Raw genomic sequence first — 24,830 nt, 5'->3', positions numbered from 1 at the left:
ATGGAGAGCCATAAGAAAGGAATCGTCTATATACTAGAGGCTAGAAGGCATTTGGTTCCCTAAGCAATTGTTGCTCTCAATGTCATCGCGATTGAAAATGACACATAATTGTTCACGCTTCCCTGTGAAATTAAGGAATACATTTCCAACTACCTTACAATATTGCAGATTCTTCTTAGATACACTGCATCGAGCTAATCTAACCCAGATTCACTTTAGTACTTCATCCTAAATTACGTTTCCTTTGATCTATCTCCATTTGTGATCTTTTTGTGCATCTTAGATATTCATAAGCTGTTAAAATGTCTTTTTAAGATACAATTCACTCAGCCAGAAATGAACACTGTTTGAAGGATTTCTGCAAAATAAGTTTCTACTAGAATTCTCACCCTATACATAAAGAAAAACAGAGAATCACACTCACACAAACATATATTCACAATCACACAAACACACACACTCACACATACACAGATTCACACATACATATAGATAGACATGCAGACATGAACGCATATATGCACATGCGGGCACACACACAGACTTACATATACATACAGATGGACAGACAGACATGTACACACATACACACATACATGCGGGCAAACACACACACACACACACACACACTTGCAGATACATTTTTATTTTGTTTTTATATTTCCCCAGCTTTTTCTGTGCCTGGACTGCTTTTAAATCAGTCCTGTGTTTGCTGTCTTGGCCACTCTCATTGTGGTGGACAACAAAGGACTTGAATGAAGTGCATATGTTCAAGTTCATCCTTAAAAGTACTCATTCCACTTCTGTCCACTGTGCAGACACACTTTCAGTCTAATTAATTCTGTGATTATCTGTAAATCAATTTAATGACAATCTGAGCATCTTATATTATTTTGTATTAATTTTTTTTAGTTAGCACACAAAATAGTGGGCTACATTAAGATAATATATAGATTTACTCTCCTGTCTTCCTATTCTCAACTATTCTGTCCTAAAAGAGATCCCCCTCAGGAGTTTCCTGTCTGCACTCCTGCATGCATATGTGCGCACACACACACACACACTCACACACACACACACACACACACACACACATGCACACACACACACATGCACACACACACTTTCTTCATAAGAAAATATTTGCCTTCCCTTCCCCATTAACCAGTACTGTCCCCCATCAACATTACCTCTTCTTTCAATAAACATTTCTTTCATATCTCCCATATATGTGTACATTTATCATACATATTCAATGTATGAGTGATGACATGCTTGTCTTGAGCCTAACATTTGCCTTCCACGAACTACGCATCCCTCCATTCACTATGAAGCACATCATTTCATTCTTCTTTATGTACATAAATAAACCATCATCGTGAATATATCACATTTTCTCTATTCACTCAACTACTGAGGTTCATCTAGTCTGGCTTCTCAACATGGCTATTGTGAATATCACAGCACTTATCTGATGATAATAGATAAGTGGATATACACTTATCTCTGAGTTACGCTAACTTTGGTCCACTTTGATGCACACTCTGGGATAGTATAACTAGAACACAGGGAAGTTCTGTTTGTAGAGATTTGAGTAGTCTTCACAGTACCGTCCATAGTCATGGGCTTTTATTCCTTCACTCTATGGTATATAATGTTTCTATTTTCCCTATAGCTTCACTACTATTTATGGTTTTCATGAACTTTGAGCTTTGCCATTCTAATTGGGAAGAAACTGAATAATAGTATAGTTTTCATGTGGATCTCCCTATATTTCTTATTTTAAAGGCTGTTAGATTCATTTGCCCATCAACTGACTGGATAGTTTCCTTGACTTTATCTTGTCACCCCTGTTTCTTCTGAGTGATCTAGTGATGCATTCTACCATTATCTTTGTTTATTGACTTTTTCACTTCCTACATTTGTTTTGCTTGGTTGGGGATTTTTGTTTGTTCATTTATTGTTGACTGGTCTCAATGTCCTTAGTTAATGTCTCAGTCACATTTTTAACCTTCTCTTCTACATTGCAGACATCCTTATCCAGCCCCTAGATTGGTTTCTTATTGTATTCATATGCTCATGTTTATCCTATTTAATTTTGTTGAAATTTTTTCGGAGCTGGGGACTGAACCCAGGGCCTTGCGCTTGCTAGGCAAGCGCTCTACCACTGAACCAAATCCCCAACCCCAATTTTGTTGATTTTTATGCCTTTTAAGTTTGTTGATTTTTATAAGGAGACCTTTGATTTATTTGTTTAGAATTTCAATTATTTCACATCTTTAGACATAGTAATTAAGGAGGTATATATATTCTGGAACTGTGTTGCCTTGATTTTTTTTAATGCTTCTTAGGTTTCTGTGTCAAATAGCTTTTCCAACTCTACTAATAAAGCTTCCCATCAGCAGCTTTTCCTTCAGGGCTTACTCCCCAGTGCCATTTATATATGGAAAAAGCACACTTCTTTAATAGCTACAACACCAAACCAAAGAGGATCTTTAAATACATTTTAAAATGATAAAAGCTAACCCATATAGCACCTATGACTATAAAGTATAAAATTAGAATAAAGAAAAATATTCCAACAAGCTATAGAAGAAAAATTAAAAGGAATGGGAAGTGGAAATTCAGAGAGACACGAGAAAGGCAAGACATGGGTAGGTTTTCTTCCTCACAGTATTTCCATCTATCAACAGTACGTGGTCATACCACACCCTCGGTGCTTTTCCACCCAGAATGAATGCTTCTGTGACATCTCCTGCACTCTTCACAAGGTCACATTATAGACTATGTATCTTTCCTTCACAGACAATAGCAACAGCACAAGGGGAAGAAAGAAAGCAAAAGAATAAATGGAATCTGGCCTTTCACTGTTGAGGAGAGGTTAGAAATGTTAGTGCTTTGGTTAACAGATGGTTGGAGGAAACTTGTTTATAAAAGTGACTATGGAAAAATTGAAGCACATGAGAAAATCTAAGAGCCAGAGGCACAAATCTGAATTAGCTGCACGTAGGAATTAACACTCATTTTTAAGATGCAGAAGTAAAAGGATCTCCACACCATCAGAAAAGTTAATGAAATTTAAAAAGAATAAATAAATAGTTGGGCCTGTGAGATTGTTTTCCTCAAAAAGTAAAAGAGCTTTAAAATTGTCACATGTTGCACTTAGCAATTTAAAGTATGATGCCACTAGACAATAGTACATAACTACGAGCTGGGCATAGGTAAGTAGTTTATAACAAATGATAGTCAAGCTACTAAAACTCACAAGTGATACAGCACATTCATCTCTAGGGTTTTGTATGACACTAGCTACTCATTCTTACATTTGACTGACAGGAAGTGGGGACGTGGTTTGGCTCCTTGAAAGTGAGAATGTCCTTCATGTTTTTCCACATGAACGCACCACAGTAAGAGTCAAAAAGGAACATTAAAATGCTTTTGACGAAACAATGCTCAGTGGTTGGGGTAGAAAACAGATCAATTAGACAAACACAGGTTGGTGGTTTAAACTATTTCCTACTCACCTCCATTGTATTCTTCATGAATGCACATTTTAAAAGGAGAAAAGTCATTGTATTAAAATTACTTGCAAGCTGTCTTAATCTATAAAGAAGCCAATAAGTCATCATCTCCTGATTCTGGCCCCACTGGCATCCTTGTCAAACTAAAATTCAGGTGACCACTATCAATTCATTCTCAGCCAAGTGCTCCTCCAGTAACCCAAATGTGAATAGTGCTTCTAAAATACTGCCAAATGTTACAGAAAAATGTTAGCAATGCAGCCAGAAAAGTTGAAAAACACACACTAAGGACATTGAAATATTATGCCAACCAAATATGCAAACGAAGGAAGGGATGGAAACCACTGTTTCAAGGGCTCTTTGTCAAGAGAGCTACTTGAAACTATTGTACACACACCTAGGAATTTCAGCCAATGGTAATTTTAGCATAAACACAATCATTCATACTGTGGGATAAAAATCCTTACTTGAGTCCTACCCTTTTTTGAAACTAAAAATATCTATATTCACATGTTGGATTTTCAGCACTGTTATGTCAAAACTCTCTTTTTTCTCTGATGGATTTAATATGTAAAATTCTGCCTGGCCTCTTGATCAACTACTGTGTGAATGTTGTAATAAACAGTCTTTTGTGAAACAAATTTTTTATATTCTCTTGCATATTTGTGCTGTTATTTATTTATTTTTTTTGGATTATATGTCAACTAGTGAAGAGTAAGCTGTTTCTCTAAAACACAGAGCACTTTAAAAAGGACATGTGGAGTTCTGTGTAGTCTCCATTTGGTACACTGTTAGAAAAAATAAATAGCAAAACACATTTGCCTAGAAACAGATAAAAGCAGGAGGTGGAGACTCTGCTTTTATGGACAGATGGACATAAAATGTCCAAATATGGACAGAAGCCTGGCAAACCCTTAATAGAGTCATTATTAGTTTTAAAGGAAACTCCTGAGGAAGATAATAACAGAAAATAACTTTAATGATGGTTATAACAATGATACCAAACACTTCCATTGACTCCAACACTCTATCCTTCACTCTAAGACTTTACCTAAGCACATGGATTATTCAAATCTTGTCTTGCAGTGGATGCCATTCTCATTAATATTTCATAGGTGAGGAAATGAGTTTGGTAACTTGCCTCTATCACAGGCTGATGTAGTGCAGTCTTATGTTTTGCCCTTTTACCACAAGCCAAAACTAAGGTTCTATGGCCATCTCTCTTTTTCACTAAGACAGTCCCAAGTGGTTAAGTCCACAGCTCTGAAACCCACAGTATCACTTGCGAAGATTTGCTGTAAGGAGGGCTGTGAGAAACAATGCTGTTCTATTCAGTCTTTACTTATACATCAGAATATGGGACTTACTCCTGGTCAGTTCACCGAGAGAACCTGGATTCTCCTCAGTAATCATCATTCTACTGAATTTCTCCAAGTAACACCGATTCCAGCCTCAAATAGTCTTCCTAGCCAATAACACAAAATAGTTGAAGACAGCAAAAGAAAGTTAAAGATTTTTTTTCAGAAAAAGTAGATGACATTGGAATACTGCACAATTATTTTAAAGTGAAATTTAAGAGAATGTACATTCTTATTTTCCTTGCCCAGTTAACTTTATAGGTAAAGGAAAGAAGTTTTTGAAGTACAAAGAAAACTTTAAGCAATGAAGTTCAGAGATAATGGAGAAAAATGTTCCTTTTAGGTTCTTTTAGGCCAAACAGAATGTAGAGCTTCAACCTGGTGGTAGGTAGGGTCTGTAGGCAATGGCTCTCAAACTTTAGTAAATATAGAAATGACTGGAGAACCCCAGTGTAGCTGATATTCTTCTACATTCTAACCCCAGCAGCTTTGAATAGACCATAAGAACTTCCAGTGTCTCCGGCTTCCCATTGATTTTAATAGGTTACCTATAGGAGCTATGCTAAAAAAAAATAAAATAAAAATAAAAAAGGACCTGCTGAAGAGTACAGAGTAACAACCCTGCAAATGCTCAATTCCACGCTATATCACATAGTCTTAAGAAGCTGGCTGCCCATATCCTACCTGTGTCTATATCCTTGGGACTGGGCTCTTCATCAGGAAGCTTGGATGGTCGCCATGTGGATGGTTCTCTCCTGGGAAACTGCCCTTCGCTGTAATCCATTGAATGCGTGGGTTGACTAACAGCAGCCCAGGTGTAAAGCTGATCTTGCTATATTTAAAAAGGTATTTAAAGGGAAATGTTATTAATTCGGTCATAAAAAATGAGCAGGTCATATGTTACAAAATGTAAAAAGGAAAACACAGAGCTATGTAGATACATCTAAAACATTAAAATAGCATCTTAAAACCTAGGTCTGCCTACTTGGAGGAAGAGATATTACATTGAACTATTAGATGAGAGACTACAGAAGCTGAGTTACACGATGTCCCTGAAAATGCATCTTTAACTCATCAGAATGTGATTTCTCTTTCTCTTTGTTGATTTGCATTTGTCCAACTTTGGTTTTAATTTTTCAGCCATCATTTCTATCACTATTTACCAGACTGGCACTGAACTCCTGGGGTCAAGCCATCCTTCTTAGTCTTTCAATCACTTGAAACTACCAGTATGTATCACCACGCTGAGAAGATGCCCCATTAAGAACTGTTTATACGGATCCCGGCCCGCAGCAGCTCTCTGCTCCCAGACCCTGTGGGAAAGAGACCTCACCGCCTGGTCAGGTGGGTACTCCTAAGGCTGCAGAGCAGAAGAGACCACCAACACTGCCCACCCCTGCCCACATCCCTGGCCCAAGAGGAAACTGTATAAGGCCTCTGGGCTCCCGTGGGGGAGGGCCCAGGAGCGGCAGGACACCTGCCTGAGACACCGCCGGAACCTGAAGGAAACAGACCAGATAAACAGTTCTCTGTCCCCAAATCCCGTGGGAGGGAGAGCTAAACCCTCAGAGAGGCAGACACGCCTGGGAAACCAGAAGAGACTGCACTCTGCATACACATCTCGGACGCCAGAGGAAAACACCAAAGGCCATCTGGAACCCTGGTGCACTGAAGCTCCCGGAAGGGGCGGCACAGGTATTCCTGGTTGCTGCCGCCACAGAGAGCCCCTGGGCAGCACCCCGCGAGCGAACTTGAGCCTCGGGAACACAGGTAAGACCAACCTTTCTGCTGCAAGAAAGCTGCCTGGTGAACTCAAGACACAGGCCCACAGGAACAGCTGAAGACCTGTAGAGAGGAAAACTACACGCCCGAAAGCAGAACACTCTGTCCCCATAACTGACTGAAAGAGAGGAAAACAGGTCTACAGTACTCCTGACACACAGGCTTATAGGACAGTCTAGCCACTGTCAGAAATAGCAGAACAAAGTAACACTAGAGATAATCTGATGGCGAGAGGCAAGCGCAGGAACCCAAGCAACAGAAACCAAGACTACATGGCATCATCGGAGCCTAATTCTCCCACCAAAACAAACATGGAATATCCAAACACACCAGAAAAGCAAGATCTAGTTTCAAAATCATATTTGATCATGATGCTGGAGGACTTCAAGAAAGACATGAAGAACTCCCTTAGGGAAACACAGGAAAACATTAATAAACAAGTAGAAGCCTACAGAGAGGAATCGCAAAAATCCCTGAAAGAATCGCCAAAATCCCTGAAAGAATTCCAGGAAAACACAATCAAACAGTTGAAGGAACTAAAAATGGAAATAGAAGCAATCAAGAAAGAACACATGGAAACAACCCTGGATATACAAAACCAAAAGAAGAGACAAGGAGCTGTAGATACAAGCCTCACCAACAGAATACAAGAGATGGAAGAGAGAATCTCAGGAGCAGAAGATTCCATAGAAATCATTGACTCAACTGTCAAAGATAATGTAAAGCGGAAAAAGCTACTGGTCCAAAACATACAGGAAATCCAGGACTCAATGAGAAGATCAAACCTAAGGATAATAGGTATAGAAGAGAGTGAAGACTCCCAGCTCAAAGGACCAGTAAATATCTTCAACAAAATCATAGAAGAAAACTTCCCGAACCTAAAAAAAGAGATACCCATAGGCATACAAGAAGCCTACAGAACTCCAAATAGATTGGACCAGAAAAGAAACACCTCCCGTCACATAATAGTCAAAACACCAAACGCACAAAATAAAGAAAGAATATTAAAAGCAGTAAGGGAAAAAGGTCAAGTAACATATAAAGGCAGACCTATCAGAATCACACCAGACTTCTCGCCAGAAACTATGTAGGCCAGAAGATCCTGGACTGATGTCATACCGACCCTAAGAGAACACAAATGCCAGCCCAGGTTACTGTATCCTGCAAAACTCTCGATTAACATAGATGGAGAAACCAAGATATTCCATGACAAAACCAAATTTACACAATATCTTTCTACAAATCCAGCACTACAAAGGATAATAAATGGTAAAGCCCAACATAAGGAGGCAAGCTATACCCTAGAAGAAGCAAGAAACTAATCGTCTTGGCAACAAAAGAAAGAGAATGAAAGCACACAAACATAACCTCACATCCAAATATGAATATAACGGGAAGCAATAATCACTATTCCTTAATATCTCTCAACATCAATGGCCTCAACTCCCCAATAAAAAGACATAGATTAACAAACTGGATACGCAACGAGGACCCTGCATTCTGCTGCCTACAGGAAACACACCTCAGAGACAAAGACAGACATTACCTCAGAGTGAAAGGCTGGAAAACAATTTTCCAAGCAAATGGTCAGAAGAAGCAAGCTGGAGTAGCCATTCTAATATCAAATAAAATCAATTTTCAACTAAAAGTCATCAAAAAAGATAATGAAGAACACTTCATATTCATCAAAGGAAAAATCCACCAAGATGAACTCTCAATCCTAAATATCTATTCCCCAAATACAAGGGCACCTACATATGTAAAAGAAACCTTACTAAAGCTCAAAACACACATTGCACCTCACACAATAATAGTGGGAGATTTCAACACCCCACTCTCATCAATGGACACATCATGGAAACAGAAATTAAACAGAGATGTAGACAGACTAAGAGAAGTCATGAGCCAAATGGACTTAACGGATATTTATAGAACATTCTATCCTAAAGCAAAAGGATATACCTTCTTCTCAGCTCCTCATAGTACTTTCTCCAAAATTGACCATATATTTGGTCAAAAAACGGGCCTCAACAGGTACAGAAAGAGAGAAATAATCTCATGTGTGCTATCAGACCACCACGGGCTAAAACTGGTCTTCAATAACAATCAAGGAAGAATGCCCACATATACTTGGAAATTGAACAATGCTCTACTCAATGATAACCTGGTCAAGGAAGAAATAAAGAAAGAAATTAAAAACTTTTTAGAATTTAATGAAAATGAAGGTACAACATACCCAAACTTATGGGACACAATGAAAGCTGTGCTAAGAGGAAAACTCATAGTGCTAAGTGCCTGCAGAAAGAAACAGGAAAGAGCATATGTCAGCAGCTTGACAGCACACCTAAAAGCTCTAGAACAAAAAGAAGCAAATACACCCAGGAGGAGTAGAAGGCAGGAAATAATCAAACTCAGAGCAGAAATCAACCAAGTAGAAACAAAAAGGACCATAGAAAGAATCAACAGAACCAAAAGTTGGTTCTTTGAGAAAATCAACAAGATAGATAAACCCTTAGCCAGACTAACGAGAGGACACAGTGAGTGCGTCCAAATTAACAAAATCATAAACGAAAAGGGAGACATAACAACAGATTCAGAGGAAATTCAAAAAATCATCAGATCTTACTATAAAATCATATATTCAACAAAACTTGAAAATCTTCAGGAAATGGACAATTTCCTAGACAGATACCAAGTACCGAAGTTAAATCAGGAACAGATAAACCAGTTAAAAAACCCCATAACTCCTAAGGAAATAGAAGCAGTCATTAAAGATCTCCCAACCAAAAAGAGCCCAGGTCCAGACGGGTTTAGTGCAGAATTCTATCAAACCTTCATAGAAGACCTCATACTAATATTATCCAAACTATTCCACAAAATTGAAACAGATGGATCACTACCGAATACCTTCTACGAAGCCACAATTACTCTTATACCTAAACCACACAAAGATACAACAAAGAAAGAGAACTTCAGACCAATTTCCCTTATGAATATCGACGCAAAAATACTCAACAAAATTCTGGCAAACCGAATCCAAGAGCACATCAAAACAATCATCCACCATGACCAGGTAGGCTTCATCCCAGGCATGCAGGGATGGTTTAATATACGGAAAACCATCAACGTGATCCATTATATAAACAAACTGAAAGGACAAAACCACATGATCATTTCATTAGACGCTGAGAAAGCATTTGACAAAATTCAACACCCCTTCATGATAAAAGTCCTGGAAAGAATAGGAATTCAAGGCCCATACCTGAACATAGTAAAAGCCATATACAGCAAACCAGTTGCTAACATTAAACTAAATGGAGAGAAACTTGAAGCAATCCCACTAAAATCAGGGACTAGACAAGGCTGCCCACTCTCTCCCTACTTATTCAATATAGTTCTTGAAGTTCTAGCCAGAGCAATCAGACAACAAAAGGAGGTCAAGGGGATACAGATCGGAAAAGAAGAAGTCAAAATATCACTATTTGCAGATGATATGATAGTATATTTAAGTGATCCCAAAAGTTCCACCAGAGAACTACTAAAGCTGATAAACAACTTCAGCAAAGTGGCTGGGTATAAAATTAACTCAAATAAATCAGTTGCCTTCCTCTACACAAAAGAGAAACAAGCCGAGAAAGAAATTAGGGAAACGACACCCTTCATAATAGACCCAAATAATATAAAGTACCTCGGTGTGACTTTAACCAAGCAAGTAAAAGATCTGTACAATAAGAACTTCAAGACACTGAAGAAGGAAATTGAAGAAGACCTCAGAAGATGGAAAGATCTCCCATGCTCATGGATTGGCAGGATTAATATAGTAAAAATGGCCATTTTACCAAAAGCGATCTACAGATTCAATGCAATCCCCATCAAAATACCAATCCAATTCTTCAAAGAGTTAGACAGAACAATTTGCAAATTCATCTGGAATAACAAAAAACCCAGGATAGCTAAAGCTATCCTCAACAATAAAAGGACTTCAGGGGGAATCACTATCCCTGAACTCAAGCAGTATTACAGAGCAATAGTGATAAAAACTGCATGGTATTGGTACAGAGACAGACAGATAGACCAATGGAATAGAATTGAAGACCCAGAAATGAACCCACATACCACTTGATTTTTGACAAAGGAGCCAAAACCATCCAATGGAAAAAAGATAGCATTTTCAGCAAATGGTGCTGGTTCAACTGGAGGTCAACATGTAGAAGAATGCAGATCGATCCATGCTTATCACCCTGTACAAAGCTTAAGTCCAAGTGGATCAAGGACCTCCACATCAAACCAGACACACTCAAACTTATAGAAGAAAAACTAGGGAAGCATCTGGAACACATGGGCACTGGAAAAAATTTCCTGAACAAAACACCAATGGCTTATGCTCTAAGATCAAGAATCGACAAATGGGATCTCAAAAAACTGCAAAGCTTCTGTAAGGCAAAGGACACTGTGGTTAGGACAAAACGGCAACCAACAGATTGGGAAAAGATCTTTACCAATCCTACAACAGATAGAGGCCTTATATCCAAAATATACAAAGAACTCAAGAAGTTAGACCGCAGGGAAACAAATAACCCTATTAAAAAATGGGGCTCAGAGCTAAACAAAGAATTCACAGCTGAGGAATGCCGAATGGCTGAGACACACCTAAAGAAATGTTCAACATCTTTAGTCATAAGGGAAATGCAAATCAAAACAACCCTGAGATTTCACCTCACACCAGTGAGAATGGCTAAGATCAAAAACTCAGGGGACAGCAGATGCTGGCGAGGATGCGGAGAAAGAGGAACACTCCTCCATTGTTGGTGGGGTTGCAAACTGGTACAACCATTCTGGAAATCAGTCTGGAGGATCCTCAGAAAATTGGACATTGAACTGCCTGAGGATCCAGCTATACCTCTCTTGGGCATATACCCAAAAGATGCCCCAACATATAAAAAAGACACGTGCTCCACTATGTTCATTGCAGCCTTATTTATAATAGCCAGAAGCTGGAAAGAACCCAGATGCCCTTCAACAGAGGAATGGATACAGAAAATGTGGTACATCTACACAATGGAATATTACTCAGCTATCAAAAACAACGGCTTTATGAAATTCGTAGGCAAATGGTTGGAACTGGAAAACATCATCCTGAGTGAGCTAACCCAATCACAGAAAGACATACATGGTATGCACTCATTGATAAGTGGCTATTAGCCCAAATGCTTGAATTACCCTAGATGCCTAGAACAAATGAAACTCAAGACGGATGATCAAAACGTGAATGCTTCACTCCTTCTTTAAAAGGGGAACAAGAATACCCTTGGCAGGGAAGAGAGAGGCAAAGATTAAAACAGAGACTGAAGGAACACCCATTCAGAGCCTGCCCCACATGTGGCCCATACATATACAGCCACCCAATTAGACAAGATGGATGAAGCAAAGAAGTGCAGACCGACAGGAGCCGGATGTAGATCGCTCCTGAGAGACACAGCCAGAATACAGCAAATACAGAGGAGAATACCAGCAGCATACCACTCAACTGAGAATAGAACCCCCGTTGAAGGAATCAGAGAAAGAACTGGAAGAGCTTGAAGGGGCTCGATACCCCATATGTACAACAATGCCAAGCAACCAGAGCTTCCAGGGACTAAGCCACTAACTAAAGACTATACATGGACTGACCCTGGACTCTGACCTCATAGGTAGCAATGAATATCCTAGTAAGAGCACCAGTGGAAGGGGAAGCCCTGGGTCCTGCTATGACTGAACCCCCAGTGAACTAGACTGATGGGGGGAGGGCGGCAATGGGGGGAGGGTTGGGAGGGGAACACCCATAAGGAAGGGGAGGGGGGAGGGGGATGTTTGCCCGGATACCGGGAAAGGGAATAACACTCGAAATGTATATAAGAAATACTCAAGTTAATAAAAAAAAAAAAAAGAACTGTTTATACACTTGTGGGAAAGTAAGAGGACAGTCTATACTTGGACATCACAAGGAAAATAGTAGTGGCTTATTTTGGGTCCCAGGTTAGAACTAGAAAGAATGTGGAAAAGTATAAGAACCTACTAGGAGTAAGATTGCATTTGACTCTTAAGACAAAGGAAGGCTTAGCCAGGTGTGGTCATATACTGTGGGAAAAGTTAGAAGGCTCCTGTGCGTACGCCATGCCAGGAGACAAACTGGACAGCACCCATGGAGGCTTATAAATACCTCAAAACTAATCATCAGGACTTCAGGACAATGCCAGTCCATGTTTGATGCATGTACCGATACACACATTCATTAGATCCCTTTGTAGCTTTTTCTTTGCTGGGATACACTCACTTCCCTGCCATATTCTGATCAACATTGACTAAAGCAAAGCAAAAGACATACAGTAGAAACGAATGCAGACCAAGGGGAAAATATATCACAACCAAGGGATGAGATTATAAAGTAAATGAGTTCCTCATGTGTAGATTATCTAGAATTTAAGAATACTAGGTTATGAATCCATAAAGAAATCATATATCAAAATATGCCTTGTGCTCTGCATGGTGCTTCACACCTTTAATTCCAGCATTTGGAGGCAGAAGCAAGAAAAACTCTATTAAAATTCAAGGCCAGCCTGGAATACTTAGTTCCTGAACACCCAGCGTTACAGGGTGGAAGGAGAAAGCAGATTCCAGCAAGTTACTCTCTGACCACCACACTTAAGGCAAGTCATGCAGGTGACCCTAATGCGTGTGCACGCGTGCACACACACACACACACACACACACACACACACACACACACACCACAAAATAAGAAAATATTTAAAGCATATATTTTTCAAAATGGAAACTCAATAAACTAAAACCTATGGAATGGAGTAAAAGCTACAATGAGAGCTCTTTATAGCAATGCCTAGACCTAAAACTTAGAAAGATCTCAGATGAGCAACCTCTCAGTGCATCTCATGAAACTATAACAACTAAAGCTAGCTCAATCCAGAATTATCAAGAAAGAGTACTAAGAATGTGAGTATGAGATATGAAATGTATATGACAAATATGTAAATATATTATATATATGGTTATACATATAGAATAAATAAATATAAATGTAGAGGACATTGTTTTCAATAGGTAGGATTGGGAACATTGGATAACTCCAAGTAGGTGACATAAATACAGGCTGACGAGCTGGCTCAGTGGTGAAAGCTTACGCTTATTTCTAAGCATAAGGTCCTGAGTTTGAACCACAATAACTGTATGGCACCAGGGAATTCTAAACAGCGGCACCTTGCACTTTGACCTCCACACTTGTGCCACAGCACAACATGCATGCCCATGTACATACCTAAACATACATACAAAAGTATATACAAAAATTAATATGTAGTTGTCCTTGTGGACAAACCAAGAGCCAAACCAATTAAAAGAAAGAAAACACAAACACAAAACCAGAGCTGAAAGAGGAAACATGAGCATTACAAAGGCTCATTGGATGCTAATCACAATAATCTGCCAAGAAATTGTCCAGCCTAGGAGAAATGCAAATACTGAACCATGTAGGAGTGGATATCCTAAAGTAACCAATGATGGCTATTGGGAATAAACAAGTTTTCCATCAAAGGAGAGCCGAGGACCTCATGACTTCAGTGCTGAATTAAATATATCAAATGTTCAGTAAACCACTAAGTTCTCCATAACTCCTACCCTCCTCCAGTAGTCAAAGAAGCAGCCTTATCTTCTAGCTCACTTCACAAATCCAGCAATAGAAGAACAGACAAGGATATCACTGAAAACAATACCACGTATTCCAGGATTAAGAAGAACCTGCACACGGAGATGTAGCTCAAAGGAACCGCACTCATGAAGCACGTGGAGCAGAATGGTCATCCGTCACTTGAGGTTATTGGTGACAAATGACAGAGTAACATTAGGGATCTAGAAGTGAGGTTGCTCGCTCATTCGGGCACTGAATGCAGGATGAAAAATCTGAGTCAGAAATGCACTCACACCAAATGTGACCAAGACCTAAAATGTTTTCAAGTAGGTGGACCAGACTTGGGAAGAGAGGGATGACGACAATGACAAAGACAACAACAATGATGTCGATGATGTTGTTATTGTGTGTCCACCTATATGGCTGTGTGTTTGGTTTGGTGTGCATGTCCATACCCACATGTGTATACATGCATGTAAGGATCAGAGGGCCTTCCTATATTGATTATTTGTTGAGACAGAGTCTCTCCCTAAAACTGAACCTCACTGGTTGGGCAGACGCCTCTGGGAAAACACTGTCTCTCCAGGGTTACAGGTACACACTGCTCCACTATTTACAAAGCAGCCTGGGATCCAGACTCAGGCCTTCATGCTTAGACAGCAAGTGCTATTTACTGACTGTGCCACACTCAGAATAGAAATGACTTCCTCACATCACAGTACCTTGATACACTGCACAGGTTTGGTAAACATTGCCAAACACAGTTAGTAGTAATTATACTCATTTACTAGTTATTCTCATCCTATCTTCAAGCAACCCTGATTTGAAGTCTGGGAGGTTTTTCCCCTACAATATTTTGGAAAGAAGTGAAAACAAATTATCACGGTTCATCCTATAGCGAAAGCTGATTTCCCATGGCATCTCAAAGAAATCATTAGCCTAATAACCTTTACTACGAAAGTGAAACCCTTCCCATATACATTTTTAATTTTCAGGAAAAAAAAAACACAAATAGAAACATCTCTTTTCTGCCAGATTAACTGGAACCTAAGACTGTAAGTTAAAAATGCGGGTATCCAGTGCAGGGGAATGCCAGGGTGTTGAGCTGGGGGTGGGTGAGTGGGAGGGGGAGCATCCTCATAGAAGCAGGGGTGGGGGAGGAGGGAAACCTGAAAAGGGGATAACATTGAAATGTAAATACATAAAATATCCAATAAAAATCATTTAAAATGTGGATATTGCTTCAGAAAACATTTCATTTTCTGCAGAAACAAAGATGCTGTATCTAATTAGGTCAAATATATCATTAGGTCTATCTACTATTTTATAAATTCCTATTATCACTCAAGGAAAAAATTAAATTAGGTTTCTACATATATAGTTAAAACTAAGTTAATTTTAAATATTTCTATTATATTATTCATGAATCTGTGATGCGTGTGCAAAGCTGGGTGTTCACAGTCCTACAAAGGCCAGAAGGAGGTGTGGGATCCGGGGAGCTGAGAGTTACAGGCGTCCATGAACCATCTGAAGTGACTGCTAGGAACCCAATTCAGGCCTTATGGTAAAACAATAAAGACTCTTTATTATTAATTACTACTACTACTACTACTACTACTACTACTACTACTACTACTACTACTATTTTATTTATTTATATGCCAAATGCTGTCTGCCCCCCTCCATAGAGTGAAGGAATGGCTGACCAGTGATGGGACTAACTTGGACTCCATCCATGGGCAGGCACCAATCCCTGACGCTATTACTGCTGCTATGTTATGCTTGCAGACAGGAGACATATGCTCTCAGAGACATGGCTGTCCTCTGAGAGGCTCTACCCAGCAGCTGACTGAGACAGATGCAGACTTCCACAGCTAAGCACTGGATGGAGGTCGGAGACCCCTATGAAAGAGTTAGAGGAAGGATTGAAAGAAAAATAAGTACTCTTAAGGACTAAGCCATCTCTCCTGATGCAAGATAAATGCATTTCAAAGGGCTGGAGTGGTAGTTCATTAGTAGAATGCTTTTCTAGCAGGCATAAGTCCTGGGCTCACTGCCTAGTACTACAAAAAGAAAAACAAATCTTATTACATGTATGCACCTTATTTTCCTCATGGTGTGTGTGTGTGTGTGTGTGTGTGTGTGTGTGTGTGTGTGTGTGTGTGTGTACTACTTAGGCAATGAATGTATATATATATTAACCTAACACACCTCACTGCCTCTATGATTCCCACTAACCAACAGACAGATAAATTTCAAATTGTTCTTCAAAATTTGTTTTATCCTTATGGGTGGCAAATCCTAAAAGACAAGTCCTACTTTGCAAGAGCCTGATGACCACACAATCACTTACATCTCCTCCTGTCCTATCTCGAGTCTTGTAGCTTTGTCCTGATAAACGAAAATCCCTCCCAGGAAACAAAGTTGTTAGCTACTTCAGAGATGCTGTTGTCTGTTTCAGACTCGAACATTACCGCCTCCCACATCACTGCAGAAACATCTTCCTGACACAGCATCGTCTCCCTCTCTTGCCCTCAGGAAAGGCAAGATGAGCAACACAGGAAAAACTAAAGAGAAACTGCTCTGCAGGTGCTCACAGCTTTGAACAGGTCATCATTTTTTTCTGTTTCCTAAAATAAATGATTCCAAGTTTAGAAGTGTTTGAAGACAGGTTTTGATACGCCTCACTATTTCATTCTGCATGAGTCTCTTTTCAGACGCACACACACATTTTCCTATCTTTCTTTTTTATTAGAAGCCCATTTTAGCCATTATTTCAAAGTTAAGGTATCAAACTGGGGTTGATTCTCCAGTAAGCAGACAGTTCATTTTGCTGTTTATTATGTTGTTGATCTTTTCAAAGGACTTTATTTACTTTTATTTGTATATTTATATATGATTGTCTGTGTTTATGTCTGTGCATGTAAGTGCAGTGTCTGCAGAGTTCAGAGAAAGAGGTCAGATCCCCTAGGCTGGAGTTACAGTCAGCTCTGGGCCATCTGACTGTGCTGGTAATCAGACTCAGGTTCTCTGCAGGAACAGTGAGCACTCTGAACCACTGAGCCATCAGTCTTTTTAGGCCTATCTTTGAGGGCCTTTTTTTAAAAAATGAACTAATTAATTATAAACTGTTAGTTTAAAATATTAAGGATATGAATTATAAAGAATAGTTACTGTATAAACTATGCCCAATCCAATCTTCCAAACTAGAAACTATGATCACTAATATGCCTATACCTCATACTCTCAGTAAATCACCAAAACATCCATTTGTATGTTAGATATAGCACTAGAATTCACTTTATATTCATCCCAGTGGCTTTGAACTCTTAAACTGAGTGCCAAGATTTTTTCATGGTCACTACGTTAGTCAGGGTTCTCTAGAGTCACAGAACTTGTGGAACTAACCCCCCTCCTCTTTCCTCTCTCCTCTCTCTCCTCTCTCTCTCTCTCTCTCTCTCTCTCTCTCTCTCACTCTCTCTCTCTCACTCTCTCTCTCAATATATATATAATGTTATATGTTGTATATTATATATTATATTATATATTATTATATATTATATATTAAGAGAATTTATGGGAATGGCTGATAGGTTGCAGTCCAATTAATCCAGCAATGGCTAGATGTGAATCCATTAGTTGCTCCTTCCCACAAGGCTAGGTGTCAGCTGATCTTCAGTATAAGTGGGATTCCCTAAGATGTAGGCTCTGATGCCAGTGAAGAAATGGATGTGCTAGGAAGGCAAGGACAAGAAGGCAAAAAGCAAAAACCTTCCTTCTTCTATTGTTTTTATATGGGCTTCTAGCAGAAGGTATGGCCCAGATGAAGGATGTGTCTTCCTGCCTCAGGATCTGAATTGAAGGCATGCGCCATCCCTCCTCAAGATCCAGATGAAAAGCCTGTGTCTTTCAGCCTCAAGATCTGGATCTTAGGTGTGCCCTCCATTTCTGGATTGTAGTTCATTCCAGATATAGTCAAGTTGACAACCAAGAATAGGTAACACAAATCCACTCCTTTTCAACTTGATCCACAACCATGCCTAATTTCCAAGTGAAAATAATAACCAGGTCATTATAACACATAAACAGAATATACCTAACCTATGTATAATTACAAATGCATTATATATTTAACCAGGTCATAATTATGCCTAACATGATATAAATATTCCTCATATAACTGCAAACACATTATAAATTTGGAATAGGCAACAATGCCCCCCTTGGGGACATCCTTTTAGTATCTCAACTATTGATAGTCTCTTTATTTATGTGACAACTTATGATAAAGAAATTGAAAGGAAACACAAATATCTGTACAAATGCATTAACAAAATACAACAGAAGCACTTATGTCAATCATAATCCTCATTTCTTCAAGGTCCTGTGGCCTTAGCTGGCATTTCTAACTCCCTTCCTCTACTACCCATTCTGTATTTCTTCTACTCTCAGCCGGTGTTGGCTTATTTCCTGGAGGAGAGACCCATACATCCCTTCCTGGTGGGTCTGTGCCCATTGTAGTCATGCATGATTTGGCTGTTGTAGTTTTCCATTGACTTCAATTACAGGAAATGGTAGCATCAAGAGCTGCCCTAAAGGATCTCCTGAACTCTAGACATAATCTTTCTAGCCTCCATTATGGAGAAGTAATGAAATTTCCCCATGGTAGTCCAGATCAATCACCCCTCCTAACACTGTTACTCCTTTCTTAGCCTGTTGGTTTAAGGACATTAGAAGCCCAAGGTGACCATGGAGAAGTCTGAGCTTCCAGCTCAATGGAATGCTTGTTGTGACTCATGGCAGGAGCATATCCCTTTCTGGAACCAAAACTTATAGGCCAGCAGAATTTAGGGTTGCATGAACAGAAAGCAAAAAGTTCCCTAGTGTGTCACTAGGGATGACTGATAGGAGTGGAACCATCCCCTTTCCACCCCATGATTCCTGAACCCTTAGATCTTGGCTATAGGAGAAACCATCCATATATTGGATGATGATTCAAAGCATATACTGCCATCTGGAGATCCCTGCCCTAGCCTTCCATTCTGGTACCACCTAACTGGCACTGTAACTGTGTCTTCAAAAGACAATTCTATCAAGCCAGCTGCTCCAGGATGGTGGGGAACATGGTAGTACTAGTGGACTTCATGATTGTGAACCCACTGTCACACACCTCTGACTATGAAGTGTCCTAGTCAGAAGTGATAAAGTATTCTGAAATCCATGAATTGTGGGGTTAGTAGAAGCATTATGCTTAGGAAAGGCAAATCCATAACCCAAATATGTATCTACTCCAGTAAGAATAAGGTGTTGTCCTTTCCATGGAGAAGTGGTTCAATATAGTCAACCTGCCACCAGGTTGCTGGTTGGTCACCCTGGGGAATGGTGCCAGATCTGGGGCTCAATGTTGGTTTCTGCTGTCAGTAGATCTGGCAATCAGCAACAGCTACAGCCAGATAGGCCTTGGTGAGTGAACGTCCCTATTGTTGAGCCCATGAGTGACTCTTATCTCTGCCATCGTGGCTACTTTGTTCATAGGCCCATTGGGCAATGACAAGAACAGCTGGGGAAAGAGATCAATAGATGCATATCATATACCAGGAGATGTCTTAATTTGTTCAAGTAAGGACAGTACATCTGGTACAGCAGCTGCAATCAGAGTTACTACCATATTGAGTTTTTGATAGTCAACTGTCATTCTCCACAATCCATCTGTTTTCTACACTGACCAGATAGGAGAATTAAAGGGAGATAGAGTGGGAGCATCTTTTAAGTCCATGATGACAGTAATTTCTGCAAGCTTTCCAGAGATGTGACACTATTTTTGACTCACTACTTTCTTTGGCAGAAGCAGCTCTAAAGGCTTCCATTTAGCCTTTCCAACCATAATAGCTCTCACTCCAAAGGTCAGAGAACCAATGTGAGAATCCTGCCAACTCCTAAGAATATCGATCCCAATTAGACATCCTGGAACTGGAAAAAACAAACACAGGATGAGTTGGAGGACCTATTGGACCTACTGTGAGTTGGACACCTTACTTCTACAAGCCCCTACTTTAGCCAGAAAACCACAATGTTTCTTGGAATGTCCTAGAATCAGTGTCAATTCAGAACTAGTATCTATTAGACCCTGGAAGGTCTGATTGTTTCTTTTCCCCAAATGTGCAGCTACCCTTTTATAAAAGGCCATACAATTTTTTTTTCTGGGGAAGAACTGAAGAAAGGCTAACAGTAAAATTTTAAGGAATCCTATCAAGGTCCTTCCTCAGAGGAACCAGGCTACCCCTTCACTCAAGGGGTTCTAGATCTACAAACTGGATCAAATCTAGAAATTGATTTAGTGGCCCAGATTGCCTTTCATCATGACTCAGTGTAGACTTTCTGTCATTTGATAATTTTACTGCTTACACAGATCAAATGAAAATTCTTATCTATATCATGCCTGGAAAAGCATAAATGATCAGTCAGTACCAAAGTTCCACACGTGTCCTGTTGCTGTAAATTCACCTTACCTGTGCTGCCCATTGAGGGTTAGGAATTACCAACATTGTGTCTCCGATGCCCATTATGATTATCACAATCACCTTGCCTTTGGCAATTCAATGCTGCCAGCTGCCCCCTGTTACTTTGGGGCCCAGTTAAATCCAGTGCATTTAATTCGTTCAATTGAGCAGCAGCATCTCCAACCCTAAGGGCTGGCGCTGGCACAAGAAAAGGGGTGACAACAAAACTCTTCAAATGTGCTGGTGCCCCTCTCACCCCTTTTGTCTTACAGGATTCGTGAAGGGCATGTCTTCTAGGCCTTTCCATTGTGGAGGATTAGGATTTACACAGAGCATCCACACTCTTAACACTGCAACTTCCCCGAGCCTTAGAATCACTGCATCAACACTAAGCCAAGGGATAGCAGGCATTTTCAACTTCTTTTCAGCAGGCGATCTTTTGATAAATGCTTAAGGCAAACATTTAGACAGATTTTTTGACACCATTTTCTAAATGTGTGAGCCTCCATATTAAACCTAGAATTTCCACTCAGAGAGCCCATGTCAATAAACTCAGCCTAATCTAGTTTTATGTTCCTTCCACCATTATCCCACACCCTGAAAATCCATTCTCACACACATTCCCCAGACTTCTGCTTGAATGAATTAGCAAACTCATCAATCTCTTTAGTTGTTTAGCACACCTCCTTGTGGACTACACTTTCTATCTCCCTTCCAGGAGCCTGGCTTACCTTAACTCTGGCTATATGTCTAAATTTAACTATTGGTGGGCCTTGAGGAACATTAGTACTATGTAACCTGGCATTCCCTTCAGAGAAAGTCACTGCTGATTTAGCAGGCAACAAAGGATTAATCTCTTCATAAAAGGTAAAAAGCACAATATTTCAAGGGGTGGGCTAAAGGTACTACCTCCTTAGATGAAATAAACCCTTGAGAATCTGAAGATTCAAAGTTCTCAGTTACAGCAGGATCCTCCCCATATCCCCATCCTAAGTTGCAGGATCCCATTTTTTTTACCAATCAATGCCCTGATTTTAACTACCAACATTCTCTGAAGCTAAGACTCAAATTTTTGCTGTAATTCAGCCAATCTTAGAGTAAGGGCTATTGTTTGGTTTTCTGCAACTTGAACTCTGTGGCTATTGGAAAGAAGATTCTCTTTTGGGCACACTTAGAAACCTTTAAACTTTCTATGCACACCTGTAATTGATCCATTGTAATCACTAGGTTCTTTGTTGTCCGTCACTATTTTCTGAAGTTGGTTAATTTTATCACAGAGCTCTTCCCTATCTTTTATCAATTTATCCAGACACTCTAAATAGCAACTGACCAACAGTAACATTTTCCTTATTTTCCCTTAAACTGTCACAAGACTTGAACCATAGGGTTATCAAATCCACTGTCACTCACAAATGACCAATCAGGATAATCAAATGCATTAATCCCTTTATGTTTGTAATATAGTTCACACCCATGGGATTTCAGTACTCTCTGAACTCCCAGGAGAGGATGTGACTGGAGAGGCTACAGTAGTTGAAGGGGCTGGCACATTTGAAGGTACTAAATTGAGTTGAAAAGCCTTTTCCAGATACTTAAAAGATTCGTCTTACAATTCTGTTTCTCTAGAACCACTACTGGTATTACAATATATATCAGTCAAGGTTTTCTAGCGTCCCGGAACTTATGGAATAAATTATATCTATATCTATATCTATATCTATATCTATATCTATATCTATATATATATATATATATATATATATATATATATATATATATATGGTGTCTTAGCTGATCTTCTGTAAATGCTAGAATCCCAAAGGCTCCAATGCCAATGAGAGAATGGATGGGCTAGCAAGATGAGGGCAAGCAAAGAGCAAAACCTTCCTTCCAAGAGAATGTATGGCCCAGATTAAAGGTCTGTCTTTCCTCACCTCAAGATTCAGAAGAAAAGGTTGTATCTTCCAGCCTCAAGGTATGGTTTACAGATATGCCTCTGCCATGATTTGAATATGCTTGGCCTTGGGAGTAGCACTATTTGTAGGTGTGGCCCTGTTGGAGTAGTTGTATCCCCGTGGGTGTGGGCTTTAAGATCCTCATCCTAGCTGCCTGGAAGTGAGTATTCTGCTAGTAGCCTTCAGATGAAGATGTAGAACTCTCAGCTCCTCCTGCACCACATCTGACTACATGCTGCCATGCTCCTGCTTTGATGACAATGGATTGAACTTCTGAACCTGTAAGCCAACCACAATTAACTGTTGCCCTTATAAGACTTGCTTTGGTCATGGGGTCTGTTCACAGCAGTAAAACCCTAACTAACCTACCACCCATTTCTGGATTGTAATTAATTCATTCAATTAGATACAGTCAAGTGACAACCAAGAATAGCCATTACTGTCACTATAACCCCAGAGCATTCCTTATTTCAGATGGGAAAAGTTTTCACAAAAGCAAAGAAAGGTCTGTTTGTATTTGCTACAGAAAGTCTGAGTTCTCCAAAGATTCTGAAATGGAACCACGATGGCTGGCAAGCATGTGAAGACCTGCCTAAGGATGGACCTCTACCATCCCTTTCCTCTAATCCCTTGCAGTCTGCTTCTGCCACCACAAGTGCTCATCATTTCTTGAATGTACCAGGGTCTTTCAGAGCCTTATGCCTCTCTATATATGCTCTTGGGGTAGAGAGATGGCTCAGCTTTTAAGAGTGCTGGTTGCCCAGACAGAAGATATGGGTTTGATTCTAGCACCCCTGTTTGGTTACTCAAAACCACCTGTAGCTCCAGTTCCAGAGAATATAATACCTTGGTCTCTAAAGGCACCACACATGACATACACACACACACACACACACACACACACACACACACACACACACACACACAGAGAGAGAGAGAGAGAGAGAGAGAGAGAGATACTGTTAAGTACACATATGCATGAATAAGGGTTTTTGTTTTTAATCTCAAAATTTTGCTTTGCTCCGCAAAACAACTTGGCTTTAATGATGAATCCTCAGTCTCGGGGGGGGGGGGGGATGGGAGTCCATGGGAATTATCTCTGAACATATCTGTAATACAGTTGCGAGATTAAGTTAATTAAGGTGGGGAGATACCCCCTGGATTTAGACAGCATCCTTTCATGGGAGAGGATCTTCCATGAAATCTGAAATAAACCTGAGCAATCTGAGCACCAGAGTTCAACACTGTCTGCTGCCACCAAGGACAGTGTAACCAACTGCTACAAACTTTCCTCACCTTGGGCTCTTTCCTCAAACTCTGACCCAAATGAATGCTTCTTTAATTTGCCTTTATCCGATAGTAACCAGAAAAGAAGCTGATCCTCTTACAAGTTCTCATTGGACCTGGAAGTTGAGGTGCAAAGGGCTTCTACTGCAGCTCATATGCTGCCTTCCACTTCACAGTCAAGTCACACAGCACGTCAGCGCATCTGCTCTGCTCTTCCACTATGGGAACTGTCTCTGTCCTTCCACCCCCTGGAGTGTAAGCTCTCAAGGCCTGGACTATGTATTATCCTTAGATGGGTAGGCCTTGGGAAGAAGCACATCCAGTGCATCTTCTTGTGAGCTTGATCATGATTAAGAGAAGTCTGTGGGTCTCAAACCAAGAAGCTTGTGGGTTAAAATAACAGCGCCATGTTCTTCTGGAAATCGAGATGGGAAATCTTGCCTTCCTTGGAAAATATAAAAACAGGAATAAATAAAGTTATCTCTGGGAGAATGCTTTGTGAGTGTCTGGGACACAACAAGATTAAACAAGAACTTTGCCCACAAGAATCCTAGACATGCATTTGAAAAGAAGAAAAAAAATTGATGAGGATCCCCTGGGCACTGAGCACAGCCCCAGTCCCTTCAGAATCACACTAGAAATAGCCATGGACTTCCTTCATACTGATTTGGAGAAATTCAGGTCGATACAAGACAGACACAGAGGAGCTGCCCACTTTTTAAACAGTCAGCAGAGCCCACAGCAAG

General features: G+C 40.0%; 1 protein-coding gene across 1 annotated transcript in view; it reads right to left on the bottom strand.

The window, feature by feature from the left end:
* The window catches only part of Fmn2 (formin 2), a 311,596-nt gene that overhangs the window by 232,640 nt on the left and 54,126 nt on the right, over positions 1 to 24,830 (bottom strand). The window contains 1 exon segment of the mRNA NM_001427798.1: positions 5,564 to 5,711. Coding sequence (NP_001414727.1) covers positions 5,564 to 5,711 — 148 coding nt within the window.

The sequence above is a fragment of the Rattus norvegicus genome, chromosome 13 (assembly GCF_021556685.1).
Source record: "Rattus norvegicus strain SHRSP/BbbUtx chromosome 13, alternate assembly SHRSP_T2T, whole genome shotgun sequence".
NCBI lineage: Eukaryota > Metazoa > Chordata > Mammalia > Rodentia > Muridae > Rattus > Rattus norvegicus.
This window is presented reverse-complemented; position numbering and strand designations above follow the sequence as displayed.